The following is a 15,254-nucleotide window of genomic DNA, read 5'->3' on the forward strand; positions in this document are numbered from 1 at the left end:
AAAGCATATAAACATCCTTACAGTCTTACACACAGACTGAGATTTATGAACCCATTGAAATAAAAACTCATCAGTTACAGAAATAAAAAACTTGTTCTGCCAAAAAGAAATTAATTTTCTTTTTGTTTATTTTCTCCTCCGTGTGCAATAAAGAATCACAAGATCAGAGAGATAAGACCTGTAGTTTCCTCTTACGAAGCTAGGCTCGGGGCCATATTTAGAGTAATAGACATATAATACTTTCACTTGAAAGCATAGAAACTTAACCAACCATGGATATATAATTTCACTCTAGTGATGAAACTAAGCAGGGCCAGAGTAAAGAAATAAGACCTGGAAGGAGAATAAGTAAAGATATGGAAGGAGACACCAAAAAATTATGTGAAAACAAAAATAAGAGGAGAGGGAAAGGTGGCAGACGAAGGGAACATTCCAAGAATGAGCCTGTCCTATATTGGTGACAGTAGGGACTTGGTGGGCAAGTGTCTGAGGGTGGAGGATATGGGCTGTCATTAGGGACTCAGTTTGCATACACACTATGTTAGGGATATGAGAAATGCAGCAAACCTATGGAACATGCGCAGTCTTGAGGAGCTTGTGTCTACGTTCAAATTCTTCTCTAAGAATTAATATGGTTCCATAATTTAGAGCATCTCGTCTGAAGTTGAATCTTTCTGTGCATTAAATCAGTTGAAATCACCAATAGCCATTCCAAAATGCCACTTCTATACAAGTTGGAAAAAATTCAAAGTAATGTACTTATACACCTTTCGTTTCTATACTAATACACACACATACACAATTTCTCTCTGAGAATGCTTGAGTCAGAGAATGAGACTGAAAGAGACTGAATTCCTCTTTCAAGTATGCATAAGGTTTTGTTCCAGTCTAATGACACAAGATCTGGCGCTGTATTTAGACCTTCTGCTCCAAGATTTTATTTTAATTTTAAACAAGTGTTCTCACACAGGGACTGAAAACAAAACAGGAAAATATTGCTTAAGTTTTCCTTTGTGCCATTATTATATGTCCTTCAAGAGCACTGATTGTTCTGTTCTACCAATGTAGGTCATTGTACTCTGGATTGCTTTTTTTCCTATTGGGGACTTTCTCCAACAGCTCTCCACATGAAGGAAGATCATGTTAGTTTCAGTTAGTTGTTGGTTCTTTTCTGCATAATAATGCTTTAGCTCTCAACTCTTAGAGATGTTCCAGTTCTGGTTTTGATCAGCGTAGAGCTTTGCTTCCATTTACCAGGAAGGTCTCTGCTGATATGGATCAATTCTGGGAAGTACTGTTAAGTTTGGGACTATCCCTTGGCTTAGTGACATTCTGTGCTCTAATCAACCTCACCCCTTGCTCCTTCCCAGGAGGCCTGGGCACCATCTGACCCAAAGGTGGGTCCTGAGTGGTGGTGACTGGGAACGTTGTAAGCAGTCTACCCCAGGAAGTCTAGAATGCATAGAACTCGTAGGATAAATCCTACACAAATTCATGAAGAAAAGCCAAGAGCTGGCGAAACCAAACAATAAAGATAATTCCAGAGGAGCAAGAGCAAGACAATAAAGAAGGAACAAAGTTAAAATCTGGGTCTGTCACAGCCAGGATTGGAATGGAAGCAAGTTAGATGGTAGAATGTGGGGAAGGGGCATGGAACAGGCTCTCACAGTGGTGAGCTTCCTGTCACTGCAAGTCTTCAAGTAGTACCTACATGACCAGCTGTTACTCATTCAGCAAGTGCTTACTGAACCCTAATTTTTGAGGCTGTATAGTGAAGAGCTGAGGAGCACATTCAGTGAAGTCAGACAAGAATTGGAACACAGGCTAGCCACGTGAACTTAGTAGCTGTACTTTTTAAAATGTCAGTTTTTTTTTTTCTTAAAAAAGCAGGTAATAATAATACCTACCTCGTGTGGTTGTTGTAAGCATTAATTGAATTAATATTATTTGAGTTACTAAATACAAATCACACGCAAGAGTGTCTGGTATTCTGTAAGTACATGATAATAACCTCTATTGTTTTTATGTGCCAAGTCCTGTGTGTTGTAATGGAATTTCTGAAATAGTTATGAAGTTGAAATAGGTGACTAATGGTTCTGTTCTCCTAGGCTTTGTCTGTTGGGGCACACCCAAAACAAAATTTGGAGGAATGCGAATGTTTGAGGCAAGTGAGAGAACTTCCTTCTGGTGATTTTCCTTCATGACTTGCTCTGATGCTACTCTTCTTAGATTAAATTGGTTGTGAGTTTCAGATGATGACTGTATTCCTATATAGTTTTAGCTTGACAGCACAAAGATTTAGCAATAACATCTGCATTTGATAAAATGTAAATGAGAAGCTCCCAGAAGAGACTGAAAAAACCTGTTTTGACAACTCTTCTTTTATCCATGCAAATATTATATACTTTAAGTGAAGAAAGAAAAACAATGATAAATGAAATGAAATATTTTCAAGTTGGACTGCTTCTATATTATTTTTATTTGAAACTATTTAAAAATAAACGTAAAATGGACTTCTGAATGACCAGGTCCTTTCAGAGCAAAAAAAAAAAAAAAAAAAAAAAAAAAAAAGGAAGGGGGTGAGATTTGCATTTAGTAATGATCTCCTTTTGAGAATTTTGGATACTTAGTGGTCAGTGTTTCTTTCAATACATCATGATCATGACCGGTGGGAATGATACCAAGATCTTCCATTCAGTTATGATGGATTACAAGTCACCAATCTGGGAATGTTTCAGGTGAAACTAACCTAAGCTTATCTTGATCAAGGAACTTAGAAATAAATGCTTTGTTGGATTGCTTTGAGTTACACGAAGCAAGAAGACCACCAGAAGCTTTTTGAAAAGAAGGACTGTACCAATTTTCAGACTTTGAGAAAATTGGAACTCTTAAAGCAGCTGAATTTTTGTTTCTATTTTTGATCTTTCCTAAAACCTTAGACCTTCTCTGTGTTCAGTAGATCTATAGGAGTTAGAAAGCACTGCCACATGAAATCTGCTCTTGATACAAAAATGTTTCAACTAACCTTGATACAAAATGAGAGAGAGAGAGAGAGAGAGAGAGAGAGAGAGAGAGAGAGAGATGCTTTGCTTTGACCAGCAGAGAAGCTACACAAACCTTTGAAGCATAATATTTTAACTGGTTTCACTAGGAGAGAAGAAAAATAAAAACATAAAGTGACAAATATTCTTTGAAGAGAACTGATTTTCTTATTATTCTGCAATTTATTAATGACTATTGCTCTGACAGTGAGGAATCTTTTAAATATTTAATGCAAGGCACAGCTTTCATCCAGGAATGACAAATGCAAGAAATATAATTCTAAAGAACAGGAGAAAAGCAATTTAAGTTTTAGGGGCAATTGGAACCAAGTAGGTGTCAAAGCAAAATCCTTCTATGGGAGAGTGAAAGATCTGTTAAAACTAAGCTCAGGGGTAGGGTTGTAAATGATACAATCATATTTGTTAAACAGTTCATTAAGCTGACATTTCCCTATATTCTTTGAATAGGTTAAAGAGGTTAAGGTCATGCACAGTCCTTGACATTTTATTATTAAAGCAATACTTTTCAAGCAGCTCAGTAGTTGTTGCCCATGTAAGAATAGTTGCTTTGGTTGGGCTTGTAAACTTCTAATGATAGTGGGATATTCACTGAAGACCTTTCAATGTAATTCAATGTACTACGCACTGCATGAAGAAAAAGTCTTTCCAGTTCTGGTTAGTAGGAATATTGATGCACCTAAAAGAATATATGCTATTTATGTAAGCATATCTCATTACTTTTCTCTTCAGAAATGGCTTCACTAGTATCTTTAATAATTTTTTATTGATTTACCCAAACATTGGGGCTATAGAGATACCCATATAATGTCCTTTTATAGGTTCTTGAACTATTTCAGCTCTAGAAGAATTTATTAGATTATGGTAAATAAAATTCACACTAAAATTCATGATGCACATTCAATAAATGGAATTAAAAATATAGGCAAAATAGAGTTAAAATATATACAAAGTCAGATTTTACATGATCTACACAATACACAAATTGTAGAAGTTTGAGTGACAAAAGATTCAATTGTTAGAAATCATATCACAGTCTATATAATATTTGTGTACTAATATTGACTTATTTATTCAACAGATAATTATTGAAAATCTACCATGTACTACTTAGTGTGTTAAGCACTGAGTCTATACTATAAATGAGACAAAGTTATTACCTTCATTGAACTTATAGTGCAATAGCAGACACAAGCAAGCAAATAGGCAGTGATGATAGGGAACAGTCAAGGGAGCTTGGAGAATCTACAGAAGGACCTCCTAAACCTGTGCCCGTCATAACCATGAAAGACACAGTCCTGAATGCCATAATACCCAATGTAGAAATCCCAAAAGGTCAAAATCCCTAAAGTTCTAGACAGTTCCTGGAGATATTTATAGAAGGCATCACAGCTCAGACCTTAAAGATGTGTAAAGTATATCTGTGTAAGTGGGGAATAGTGGGGAAACATAAAATGTGTTTGAGGAAGGGACTCAGATATGAGACAGGCCAGGGCACAAATAGGGAAGTGAAAATGATTCAGTGACCATGTAGTAGGCATCAAATAAATATTTTTGAATGAATGAGTGACTGACTGACTACCTGGATGAGAAATACTGAAATGTGAGGATCAGAGATAGAGCTCTGAAAGGTAAGCATATGTAGTCAGCCTTCAGAGTACCTAACTTTCTGAATAATGTTTGAATTAATAAAAATAATCCTGAAAATTACAATTGGCAGTTTGAGGAAATAACAAAATATGGGGTAAAGGAAAATGGAAAGTGCCCAATATAACAGGAAATAGTGTCTGGGAAAAAATTGAGTCCATAATCCTTTGTTTGCTCATTAAGGCCCTAGAGATTCTTGATAGGGAAATCTCTAGTCTGAATATTTAAATATTTGATTAATCTGTATTATAATTGACATATTATGCAACGTTTATTATTTATCTAGTGTATTTATATTCCCCATGTATTACTATTTCATATATTCATGTATTTTTATATTTTATAACACTTAAAAATATCCCAATATTGCATTGATTTGATAAGATTTTTTAAATTACAGTTAAAAACTTTTTGATAAGGTAAAGTTATTTTTTAATAACTATTCATTTACATATAATAAAACTATTCACCAAGATGTTAATATACTTTGTAAAAACTTTTCCTCTAGAAGAAAGGTATTCTGTCAATTGTTTGTTAACTTCATACATAGTTATTATTGTATTAGTCTATTTCTGTTGCTTATAAGAAAATAACTGGAACTGAGTAATATGTAAAAAAGTGAAATTTATTGCTTACAGTTTCAGAGACTGGGAAGTCCGAAGTCCAGGGAACACATCTGGCGAAGGCCTTATTGGTGGTGATAGTGACACAGGGGTCTCACATGGCAGAACGGCAGAACAGAAAGAGAGATCTCCTCATAGGCTCTCCTTTTAAAGCCCTCAGAACCCCTCCCACAACCACCTTTAAACCATCAACTTATTATTCCATTTACTAGGGCATGGTACTCACAGTCTAATCACTTCTTCAAGGCCCCACTTTTCAATTACCATAATAGGATTTCCCACCCTCTTGACACTGTCACAGTGGGAGTCAAGTTTCTAAAACCTGGAACTTTGGGGGACACAATGTAAGCTTCTTCAATAAGTTTGGGAGGACATTCAATCCACAGCATTCTGCTCCTTTCCCCCCCAACTCATGTCATTTTCACATACAAATACAGTCATTTCATCTCCATAGCCCCTAAGTTTTAATTTGTCCCACCTCAAAAGTCCAAAGGCCAAAGTCCCATCTGTGAAATCAAAACAAGTTACCTGCTTCCAAGAAACAATGGTGGGACAAACATAGGGTACATATTCCTATTCATAAAGAGAGAAATAGGCCAAAAGAAAGGGGTAACAGGTCTCAAGTCTGAAACCCAGCAGGACAGGCATCAAATCCCCAAACTGGCAAATCATGTACCTTGACTCCATGTTAGGCATTCTCCACACACCGCTGTGGTGGTTGGGTCCCCAAGTCCTTGGGCAGCTCCACACCCATGGCTTTCCTGGTCTCTAGCTTTGCTTTACCTCTCCCAGGCTGGTGTTGCATGCTGGTAGCTCTACCGATCTGGGGTCAGCATCGTGGTCCCGCTCTCACGGCTCCATTAGGCATGGCTCTGATGGGGATTCTCTGCTGCGACTTCAACCCTACATTTCTACTCCACATATATTCAACATTTTTTACTCAGCACTTAATTTTTGCCAGATACTGTCCAATATGCTAGGGATTGTATGAATTAACAAAAAGATAAAAATCCTTGAGCTCTTGTGACTCATGGTCTAGTGGATAGACAGAAACAATCAACGGTAGTGCCCCAGGGGGAAGATGATGAAAGCTTGGTCCAGGGTGATTTTTAGTAGAGGTGGTGAGAAGTGTTTGGATGCTGGACACATTTTGAAAGTACAGCCAACAAGATTTGCAGATAAAGTTAACGTATGATAAAAGAAAACAAAGGGAATCAAGCATGATTTTAAAGAGTTGATCCAAAGTAGCTGAAAGGATGGAATTATTTAGTAAGATTGGGAAGACTGGGGCTGAAACCCAGGACCTCAGTTTGAGATGCCTGTTAGACAACCAGGTAACTTTATCAAGTAGGCAGTTGGTTTCTGCATTTTGACCTTCAGAGAAGAGGTCAGGCCTGGAGATTGAAATGTGGGAGACATCAGTATGTTGATATTTAAAGCCCTGAGCCTTGTTGGGATTACTACGCATATGTGGATACAGCAGAAGAAAAGGCCAAGGACTGAGCACTGTGGTGCCCTAATATTAGAAAGTTAGGGAGGAGCAAAGGTAGTAAGTAGTGAAGGAGACTGAGAAGTAGCCTGAGAAGTAGGAGAACAAAAAGGACGCTGTGTCCTGGAAGTCAGTGGAGTAATTGGTTGTTTCAAATGCTGCTAATAGGTCAAATACGGCAAGGACTGAGATTGGCCATTTTGACTAGTAATGTGAAGGACACTGGTGACTTTACCAAGAAAAGTTACAGTGGAACAGAGGGAGCTCTGGAATAATAGGAGCACAGTGGAGGAATAGACCAAAAAAAGTATGCTTATTGACCATCCGGAGCCAGACCCAGAGCCTTGGCCCTGTGCTAAAGCACAATGACAATTCTTTGCACTGTTTCCTGCTCCTAAGCTTCCTACTGCTCACTTCCTTTCTCCAAACACACACTTTTTTTCACAGTCTAAAATAAAAATGATTGGTCTCATTTTTCAAAGTTATCTTTGTAATCTTATTCTCCCTCCCTGAAATAATTACCATATTAAGCATGATTGGATTTAAGAGGTTCCCAGATGTCTCAGCCCCTCATTTACATAGGAATTGTTTAGCCACACCTAGAGATAGCTAATCTCAGCCTTTAACTATGGGATTATTGTTCTGTCTCCTGGGATCTCCTTACTTTCAATGTGTTGTATCTACTTTACCGGAACATTCATAGAGATTGATAATGCAAACAAAAATGTTCAGTGTTCTAAGAGAACATTCTAGATTTCAAGTTGTCATCTCCATCCACTTCCGCTACTCATTTTAAAGTTTCTGATAGTTTTTAATGATCTTTCAGCAGACTTCATTCTCCCATCTGTTTGTTCATTTAACAAACTTGTATCATTGGGGAGGGTGTTAGGTATAGCTCTTCTAGCAATCTAAAGCAGATATAGTAAAATAAATAGACAAGCATAATAATAAGGGACAATTATCTATATTAGAAATCTGATTATTTGCTGCATAAACCATTTAAAAATGTGTTCTAATGCAAAAATGCATAGAGGCACAAAGGTCTTATCCATATGCAAGACAAACACAATTTATGTAGTATACTTACACTAGTAAAAACAGAATTATTTGGGTGAATGGAATATAATATCAACTTAGTCATTTGGTCATAACAAGAGATATTTCTGATGAAGTTATTTTGTTTGTTTGTCTGTGAAGACTAATTACAAAGAAAAGTGTAATTTTAAAATCTAAAAGCCAGTTGATCGTCATAGTCTGATATTTTCAGTTGGAATGAATTCCTGTGACAGCATGAACATACACCCACCGACATATCTGTAATAACAACCATTTCAGCAGACACTAGACTGCCACAGAGTTCCCAGGGCCTCACAGCAAGACAGTGGTGGACTTGGGGACTGATACTTTTCATCTTCCTTAAAGATAGACACCCTCCAGTTGCTACCTCGTAGGAAATCAGGAAGAATGCTCCACTATCCAGTCGACTTGGAATTACACAGCACAGTGCTAGTGAAAATATCTTATCCAATATTATGATGTATTTTGAAGGAGAGTGGAGGGAAAAAACAGCGGAAAGAAGCTGCACACAACAAGGCCAAACAGCTGGCTGGTTTTATGTCCCAGAAACAGCTTGGGACTAACAATACTCACAAGATCTCTTGGCAGAGTAGCTTGATGAAAATACCAAAGCGGTGAGGAGAAGTATTGTTTTGCTCAATACTGCATATGGCTTATTAACCTAAATGTGAACACATACGCTTTTTTTTTTCCCCCTAAAAGTCTTCGTATGTTTAAATGAGGAACTCACCGATTCTTTGTACAACACAAATGTGGTTCATGACAGCATCTATACCAAGTAAACCTTAATAATTTTCAGAAATTTAATCATAGACATGTAGTGATTTCCTCCTTTTTTTAAAATAGTATTTTCGGGGCAGTCAATGGAGAACTAGAAAGAAATTTAAGCATGAATTCAAGGGCACTGGTGACTTTTTTGGATGCTAAAATTAATCTCTAAGGGAAACTGGTTATAATGGCTTCATGCATCTACTTATTCATTTTAACATTTAATTGGTACTTCCTTAAGCTATAAAGACAACTTAATTTTAAACACATTTTTTGCTCACCTGCTAGTTGCCAGAATTGTGAAATATACAAGATCTTCTTTACTCTTTTAGAATTTCGTACATTAGAGGTTTTCAGTATTTTAAGATTCAGTATTTTAGGAGACCTTGAATTCCATCACCTTCAAATGTGTTGATTAAATAAGTTTATTCTTTACAAAGTATCCAAGATAGATTCAATTAGCTGGGACATTTCATATTTTTATCCTGAGGCATTTTGACTCTTTTTCTTTGTGACATCAGAATTAGTTTCTCATCTCAGAGTATGCTACATTTCTCTAGTGATTCAAGTAGTTTATTGGCAGTCAGGTTGTAAAATGCTCTCTGGGATTATCTGAATGCAAGATATTAGGAATGGAAATACATATCATTGCCACTCCTGTCAAAAAATGTAATTAACACACATGATATATCATCTTGCAAAAGTGGATGAAAATCCCAGTGGGTGACCTTGAGTCACCACTACCCAGTACATGCACAGACCGTCCTATGCCTGAAATTCTCCCACATCATACTTGTTGCAGTCCTGTCTCCTTAGCTCTGTGTGTGCATATGTGCATGTGTGTGTATGTATGTATGTGTGTATTTTCAGTTCCAAATCTCCCGCTCAATTTCAATTTCTTTAACAATTTTGATTTGACTCAATTTATTGCCTAGGTAATAAAACATCTACATAGCAGAAAAAAAGTGAGTGTACTTCTTCCAATCAGCATACTGAGAGTTTCCTCAGTCTTTTTAATTTTTTTATGGTTTCACATAATTAATTATATAGATGTATAATTTAATTCACTAGTCCCACAATTATGGATATAAGGTGGTGTCCAATCTTTTTCTATGACCCCCCTCCCTAAAAAAAATGCTGAAAGATAATATTGTCTTCGGCTGTTTGGGCTGCTATAACAACGTTCCATAGACTGGGTTGTTTACAAACAACAGAAATTTACTTCTCACAGTTCTGGAGGCTGGAAGTCTGAGATTAGTGTACCAGCAAGGCTGGGTTCTGGTGAAGACTCTCTTCCTGGCTTGCAGACTGCCACCTTCTCCTGTATCCTCACATGACAGAAAGAGAGTGAGCTAGCTCTCTGCCCTCTTCTTATTAGGGCACTAATGCCATTCATGAGAGCTCCATCCTAAAGACCTAATCACCTTCCAAAGGCCTCACCTCCAAAGACCATCACATTGGGTTTAGGGCTTCAACATATAAATTTTGAAGGAGAAACAAACATTCAGTCTAGTGGATAGATTCAGTCTGTATGTAGTATAATATCTATATTACGTTTGTAAGATAATTCCCAGAAGTGGAACCACTAGGTCAAAAATTCTATGCATTTCTAATTTTGATAGTTATTGCTGAATTGACTTTCTTAGGGGTTAGTATGTGTCATTTTACACCTGTTCTTGTAAGTGTAGAGGATATGCCTGGATCCCCTTAGCATTGCCATCAGAGAGTGTTACCAAATTTTGGAGTTTTGCCCACCTGAAAAAATGGGAAGAAGTTTATTAGTGTGTTCTTAATTTACATTTCTCTTATTATGAGTGAGGTTCAGTATTTTATCAAAAGTTTAACAGCCATTTATATTTCCTTTTTTTTGAATAGTGCCCTCACATATTTTGTCAATTTTTGTATTATGTTTTTGGTCTTTTTTCTTATTGATTTATAGAAGTTCTTTAGGTATCAGGAACATACTTCCTTTATCTTTGACAGGAGTTCTTTTTATTTTATCAGTTTGTCCTTTATTAGAATTCTCTGTTTTTGAGAAATCTCTGTGAGAGCATGTCAACCTCCTGTGCCTTCGGTAGGCAGTTCCTTGACAATGTTTTTACATGGAAAATGGTCTGATTACATTGTATTTCTTCTGATGTCAATTGTGCTAAATTATTTTCCTAAAACAATTCACCATTCCATCTAGATATAAAGTATTTTTATACAGTACATTTTTCATATAATGTACCATATTTTTCACAGAATGTGTACATTCTTGTAATTTTTGTAAATTTTGTATATTTTGTAAATCCTTGGTAAATTTTTGTCTTCTTGGTCTATCAGTTACTAAAAAATAAACAGATCACAACAAAAAACAACCTCTAGAAATTTTGTACTTGGATTAAAATTTTCCTTATAGTCTGTCCATTTTTGCTCTCTATATTTTATGCCTATACAATGTGATGCTTTCAAGTTCAGAATTTTTAAAGTTCTCGATGGGTTCCTGTTTTTATCTGATATTTCATAACTTTTTTCCTCCACGTTTTCTGGTTTCTAACTATGTATTAGATTCTTAAATAATTTAGGGCACAATAATTGTCAGAGAATGGATGATCGATTTAAGAATTTACAGAAATCCTAGGACAGTCAAGTTGATGACATGGCTTGGAATAGAGGGATGCATTTAATTGTAGCATAAAGAGAACGCTTAAAACACAAGTAGATTAATTGCATGTACACGTATTAAAAAGACCATAAAATACTTCAATCACTTCACTATATTACGGTGAGTAAACGTGAAACTGCATCTGCCTAATTGGGAGAATGGGAACTTGCCTTTATTTTTCCAAGAAGAAAGAAACAAAACCAGATATTTAATTTTTGGTAAACTTAATCGTTAAATTATTTTTCACATTGCATAGATTCACATCTCTCTCATCAATGGGAGACCAAGTGCTGACGACCCTTCTCCTGAACTGCTGGAATTTACCTCTGCTCGCTATATTCGCCTGAGATTTCAGAGGATCCGCACCCTGAATGCCGACTTGATGATGTTTGCTCACAAAGACCCAAGAGAAATTGACCCCATTGTCACGAGAAGAGTAAGTTATGATGAATCAGACTGAAGCCTGTGAATGACACTGCACCATCTTTTTAATTGTCCAATTGTTAAAGAATTTAAAAATAATTCTTTTAGTGATTTGTCGGAGTGGTTATTATCAAAGACTTTAAAATTCCGATAGACCTTCCTTTGTTCAAATCCAAACTGTGCCACTTATTAGGAGTGTAACATTTATCAAACTTTTAACATTCTTAAACTTTAATTTCCTCTTTTGTAAAATAAGGACCATAATATCTAGTACATAATCTTATTTTTGAGGACTATATTAGTTTCTGTTTTTTAGGTGACCTGTAGTACTACTATAATTGGCTTTGGGGAGTTAGTACTGGAAGTGCAGGGGCTTTGAAACATTTTTGGCCATAAAAATACATTTTATATTTTGAAGGAGAAATACATTTTATATTATACAGAAGTACATTTTATATTATATTATACAGAAATACATTTTATATTATAACCTAGTACACACACACTTAAATTTTAATGTGCCTAGAATAAGCCAGTGATCTTGTGGAAATATAGATTCCGATTTAGTATGTCTAGGGCACAACTACAATTTTAGAAAGTTCTACAATTCTAGACAGTTTCTACAATTCTAGAAAGTTACCAGGTAATGTCAATATTCCTTATATGTGGATCATTTTGTCTAACAAAGTAAGTTGGTTTTGTGTTTTGTTAATGAATCACAAGCCATAGCAAAGCAAAAATGCACTGCCGTAAGGAAAACTAATTCTATGTACTGTTTCATTTTCCTTTACAAATAAAATATCAGGGAAAAAGAAAAAGGTTAAAGAATCTTTTAAACAGATCTTTGAACACAGGAGCTGACAGAAGTGCTATGGTCCAGTGTTAAACTGGAATTTGTAGGATTATGATGTACATGATCAGCCAGATTGCTATGAATGATAATTGCTTTTTTTCCCGTCTACCCGCTACCACATTCACTGATTTATGTCACCTCCCTTACATGCTGCTATACAACTAAGACGGATAACCAAGACAGTCAATTCAGCCATAAATCCTTAAAGCAAATTCATGCTAACAGAGTACCTACTGTATGAGTAGAGGTATAGGTAAGAAAGAGGATTGTAGGGAGAAACTAACATGGTGGGGCAAAGCACTTAGTTCTAGAATGATCCTACGAAGTTCAGCTGCTGCCACCAATTGCCAAATTGCTGAACCAGTGGGCTGAATTTTCATAGTTCCTGAATACTCCACATATTTTGTCTCTTTATTACTTAACTTCTGTGCACCTAACCTTGAATAACTTTTAAAGTTTTAGTTATCCCCATACAACATATATTGAATGTTTTAGTGCCCTGTATTTTCCAAACCTGAAATAATTTTGCTTTGTATTGTAAATTCTCTGATGCAGAAGTAATCATTATTTTTATAGCAATGTTTAGACCCTTCGCTTGTTTAAAAAATGCCTTTTGATTCTAATTTTGGCATTACTTAAAAATATACACCCAGGAAGGCTGAATAATATTGAAGTAAAATTTAATCTTTCCTGACAGTATATCTATCAGAGAAAAAAAAAAATCAATGAAAATAAGTTAGTGTTCCTTTTATCATCTTTTGCAGGAGGGAGAGCAGGGGTTGGGGTGCACATCTATTATTTATAACTGCATTGTACATGAGCCTTTGAAATAATGCAGTAGAAGTTAACATATAAATATGTTTTTTGAAAGTACTCAAGTTCAATAAACATTACATGTAAATTTAAGTGTATAAAAATAGGATATTGAATTTCAGCTCTTCATGACTCAAAAGGAAAGCATTTTACATTTATATTTAAAACAGACTTTCTAATTTTAAAAGCATCTGCAAATACTACTGTGTCAGCTTTCTGAGCAAATATCTCTATTGTATCTATATTATTAAATGATGAAGCTAAGTGAAAAGGGGATTTTTACATTACCCAAACTTTCTAGTGAGTCCTATTAGTTCAAGGTCTAGGTATATCAAATGAGATAATGTATAAAAAATATGTTAAAAGACACTATATGTAAATAACAATAACAAACCAAAGGAAGAAGAAAGAAAGAAGTAAAGGGAAAAAAGAGAATTTGTACTGAACATACAGGTTTCTGTCCACCTACTTATTCTCATTAAATCTTGGGGTTTTTTTTAACTGTGTAATTGGAATAATAGAACCATCCTACCACTAAGATCGTTATTTGGATTCCATATAGTAATGTAAAGTGCTCTGACAATTATAAAATTTAATACCCATGTTAGTTAAAATTTTAAAAATAGCTCAGCTCTATAATTTTGAATATCTTTAATAGATAGCTGGGTATATTAAAATAATTAGGATCATAGCCCTATATTAACTTCAGATAGGAAGGTGTATGACCACTTTAACATCACAATAAAAAAGCAAATATTCTTCACATCAAACTTGCAGTTCGTTATTTTTTATTTCCTTGTAAATATAGGCAAGAAATGTATTGTTATTAACACAATTTTGCCTAAATTTGTTGGTTCTTTTCAAATCCATCAAGTAAAACAGTCTGCATGTTATTCATGAATACTGAGTTTTCTAAAATCACAATAAAATAGGTTTTCTTTCAAGAAACCAAGTGAACAACTCTTATGAAGAATTATTGTCCTTAGCCCTAGATAAAACTACCCTCAGCAACAGGTCCTCCAGCATGGACTTTGTACTGTGTATGGGAGACATTTCTAAAATGTCCACCTCACATAAATTAGAGGTATTCTTTCTTTGGGCTGTGATTATAATGCTGAGAGTTACTTCATCTGTTTTGTGATCCCTCACTTGTCCTCCAGAAACTCAAACCTGCTTCCCACTAAGGATGAAAGCAGAAAATAAAGTTTTTAACTGAATGTTTCCTTTGTTATTTTCGCCTTGCAGTCATCTTAACAGGATTTCTCTCTGGATTGCTTTTTGCAGTATTACTACTCGGTCAAGGATATTTCGGTCGGAGGGATGTGCATATGCTATGGTCATGCCAGGGCTTGTCCACTTGATCCAGCGACAAATGTATGTATATTTATAGGATGCTTAGGCAAAATGAAGTTCTGAACTGTAAAATGCTTCGTGAGAGGCTTTGCTGACAGGGAACACTGTGAATGGGTGTCAGATCCCCACTTAGACGTGTAACAGAACACCGTGCCAGGGTGAAATAGAGCTGGCAGTTAGGATGATAGACTTTGAAGTCAGCCATCACAGTATCAGAAAACAGATTAATTTTTTTTCCAAAAAGGCTCCAAACTAGTCTATCTATTTTGAAACCTCTTTAGCTGTGACAGCCTGCTGCATGATTTAGCTTTAGAGAATGCCTACCATCAATCAACCTGACCATTTCTTTAAAAATTTTTAATCAAAAAAATTAATGCAAACAAATGAAAAATGTGCATGGAAGTAAACATAAATGGCCACAAAACAGGAGGCTGAGGTAGGGCAGCGGCAATAAGGAGCGGGTGAAAGAGAGAATCCAGGAGAGCACTGAGAGTGCCAAACC

At 35.7% G+C, this 15,254-nt stretch overlaps 1 protein-coding gene across 1 annotated transcript in view; it reads left to right on the forward strand.

The window, feature by feature from the left end:
• Window positions 1–15,254, forward strand: part of LAMA2 (laminin subunit alpha 2) — a 547,521-nt gene that overhangs the window by 199,804 nt on the left and 332,463 nt on the right. Inside the window, exons 5-6 of the mRNA XM_063098359.1 lie at window positions 11,567–11,746; window positions 14,684–14,773. Of these exons, the coding sequence (XP_062954429.1) occupies window positions 11,567–11,746; window positions 14,684–14,773 (270 nt within the window). The remainder of the gene's footprint in view (window positions 1–11,566; window positions 11,747–14,683; window positions 14,774–15,254) is intronic.

Source organism: Cynocephalus volans, chromosome 5, assembly GCF_027409185.1.
Source record: "Cynocephalus volans isolate mCynVol1 chromosome 5, mCynVol1.pri, whole genome shotgun sequence".
NCBI classification, from domain to species: Eukaryota; Metazoa; Chordata; class Mammalia; order Dermoptera; family Cynocephalidae; genus Cynocephalus; species Cynocephalus volans.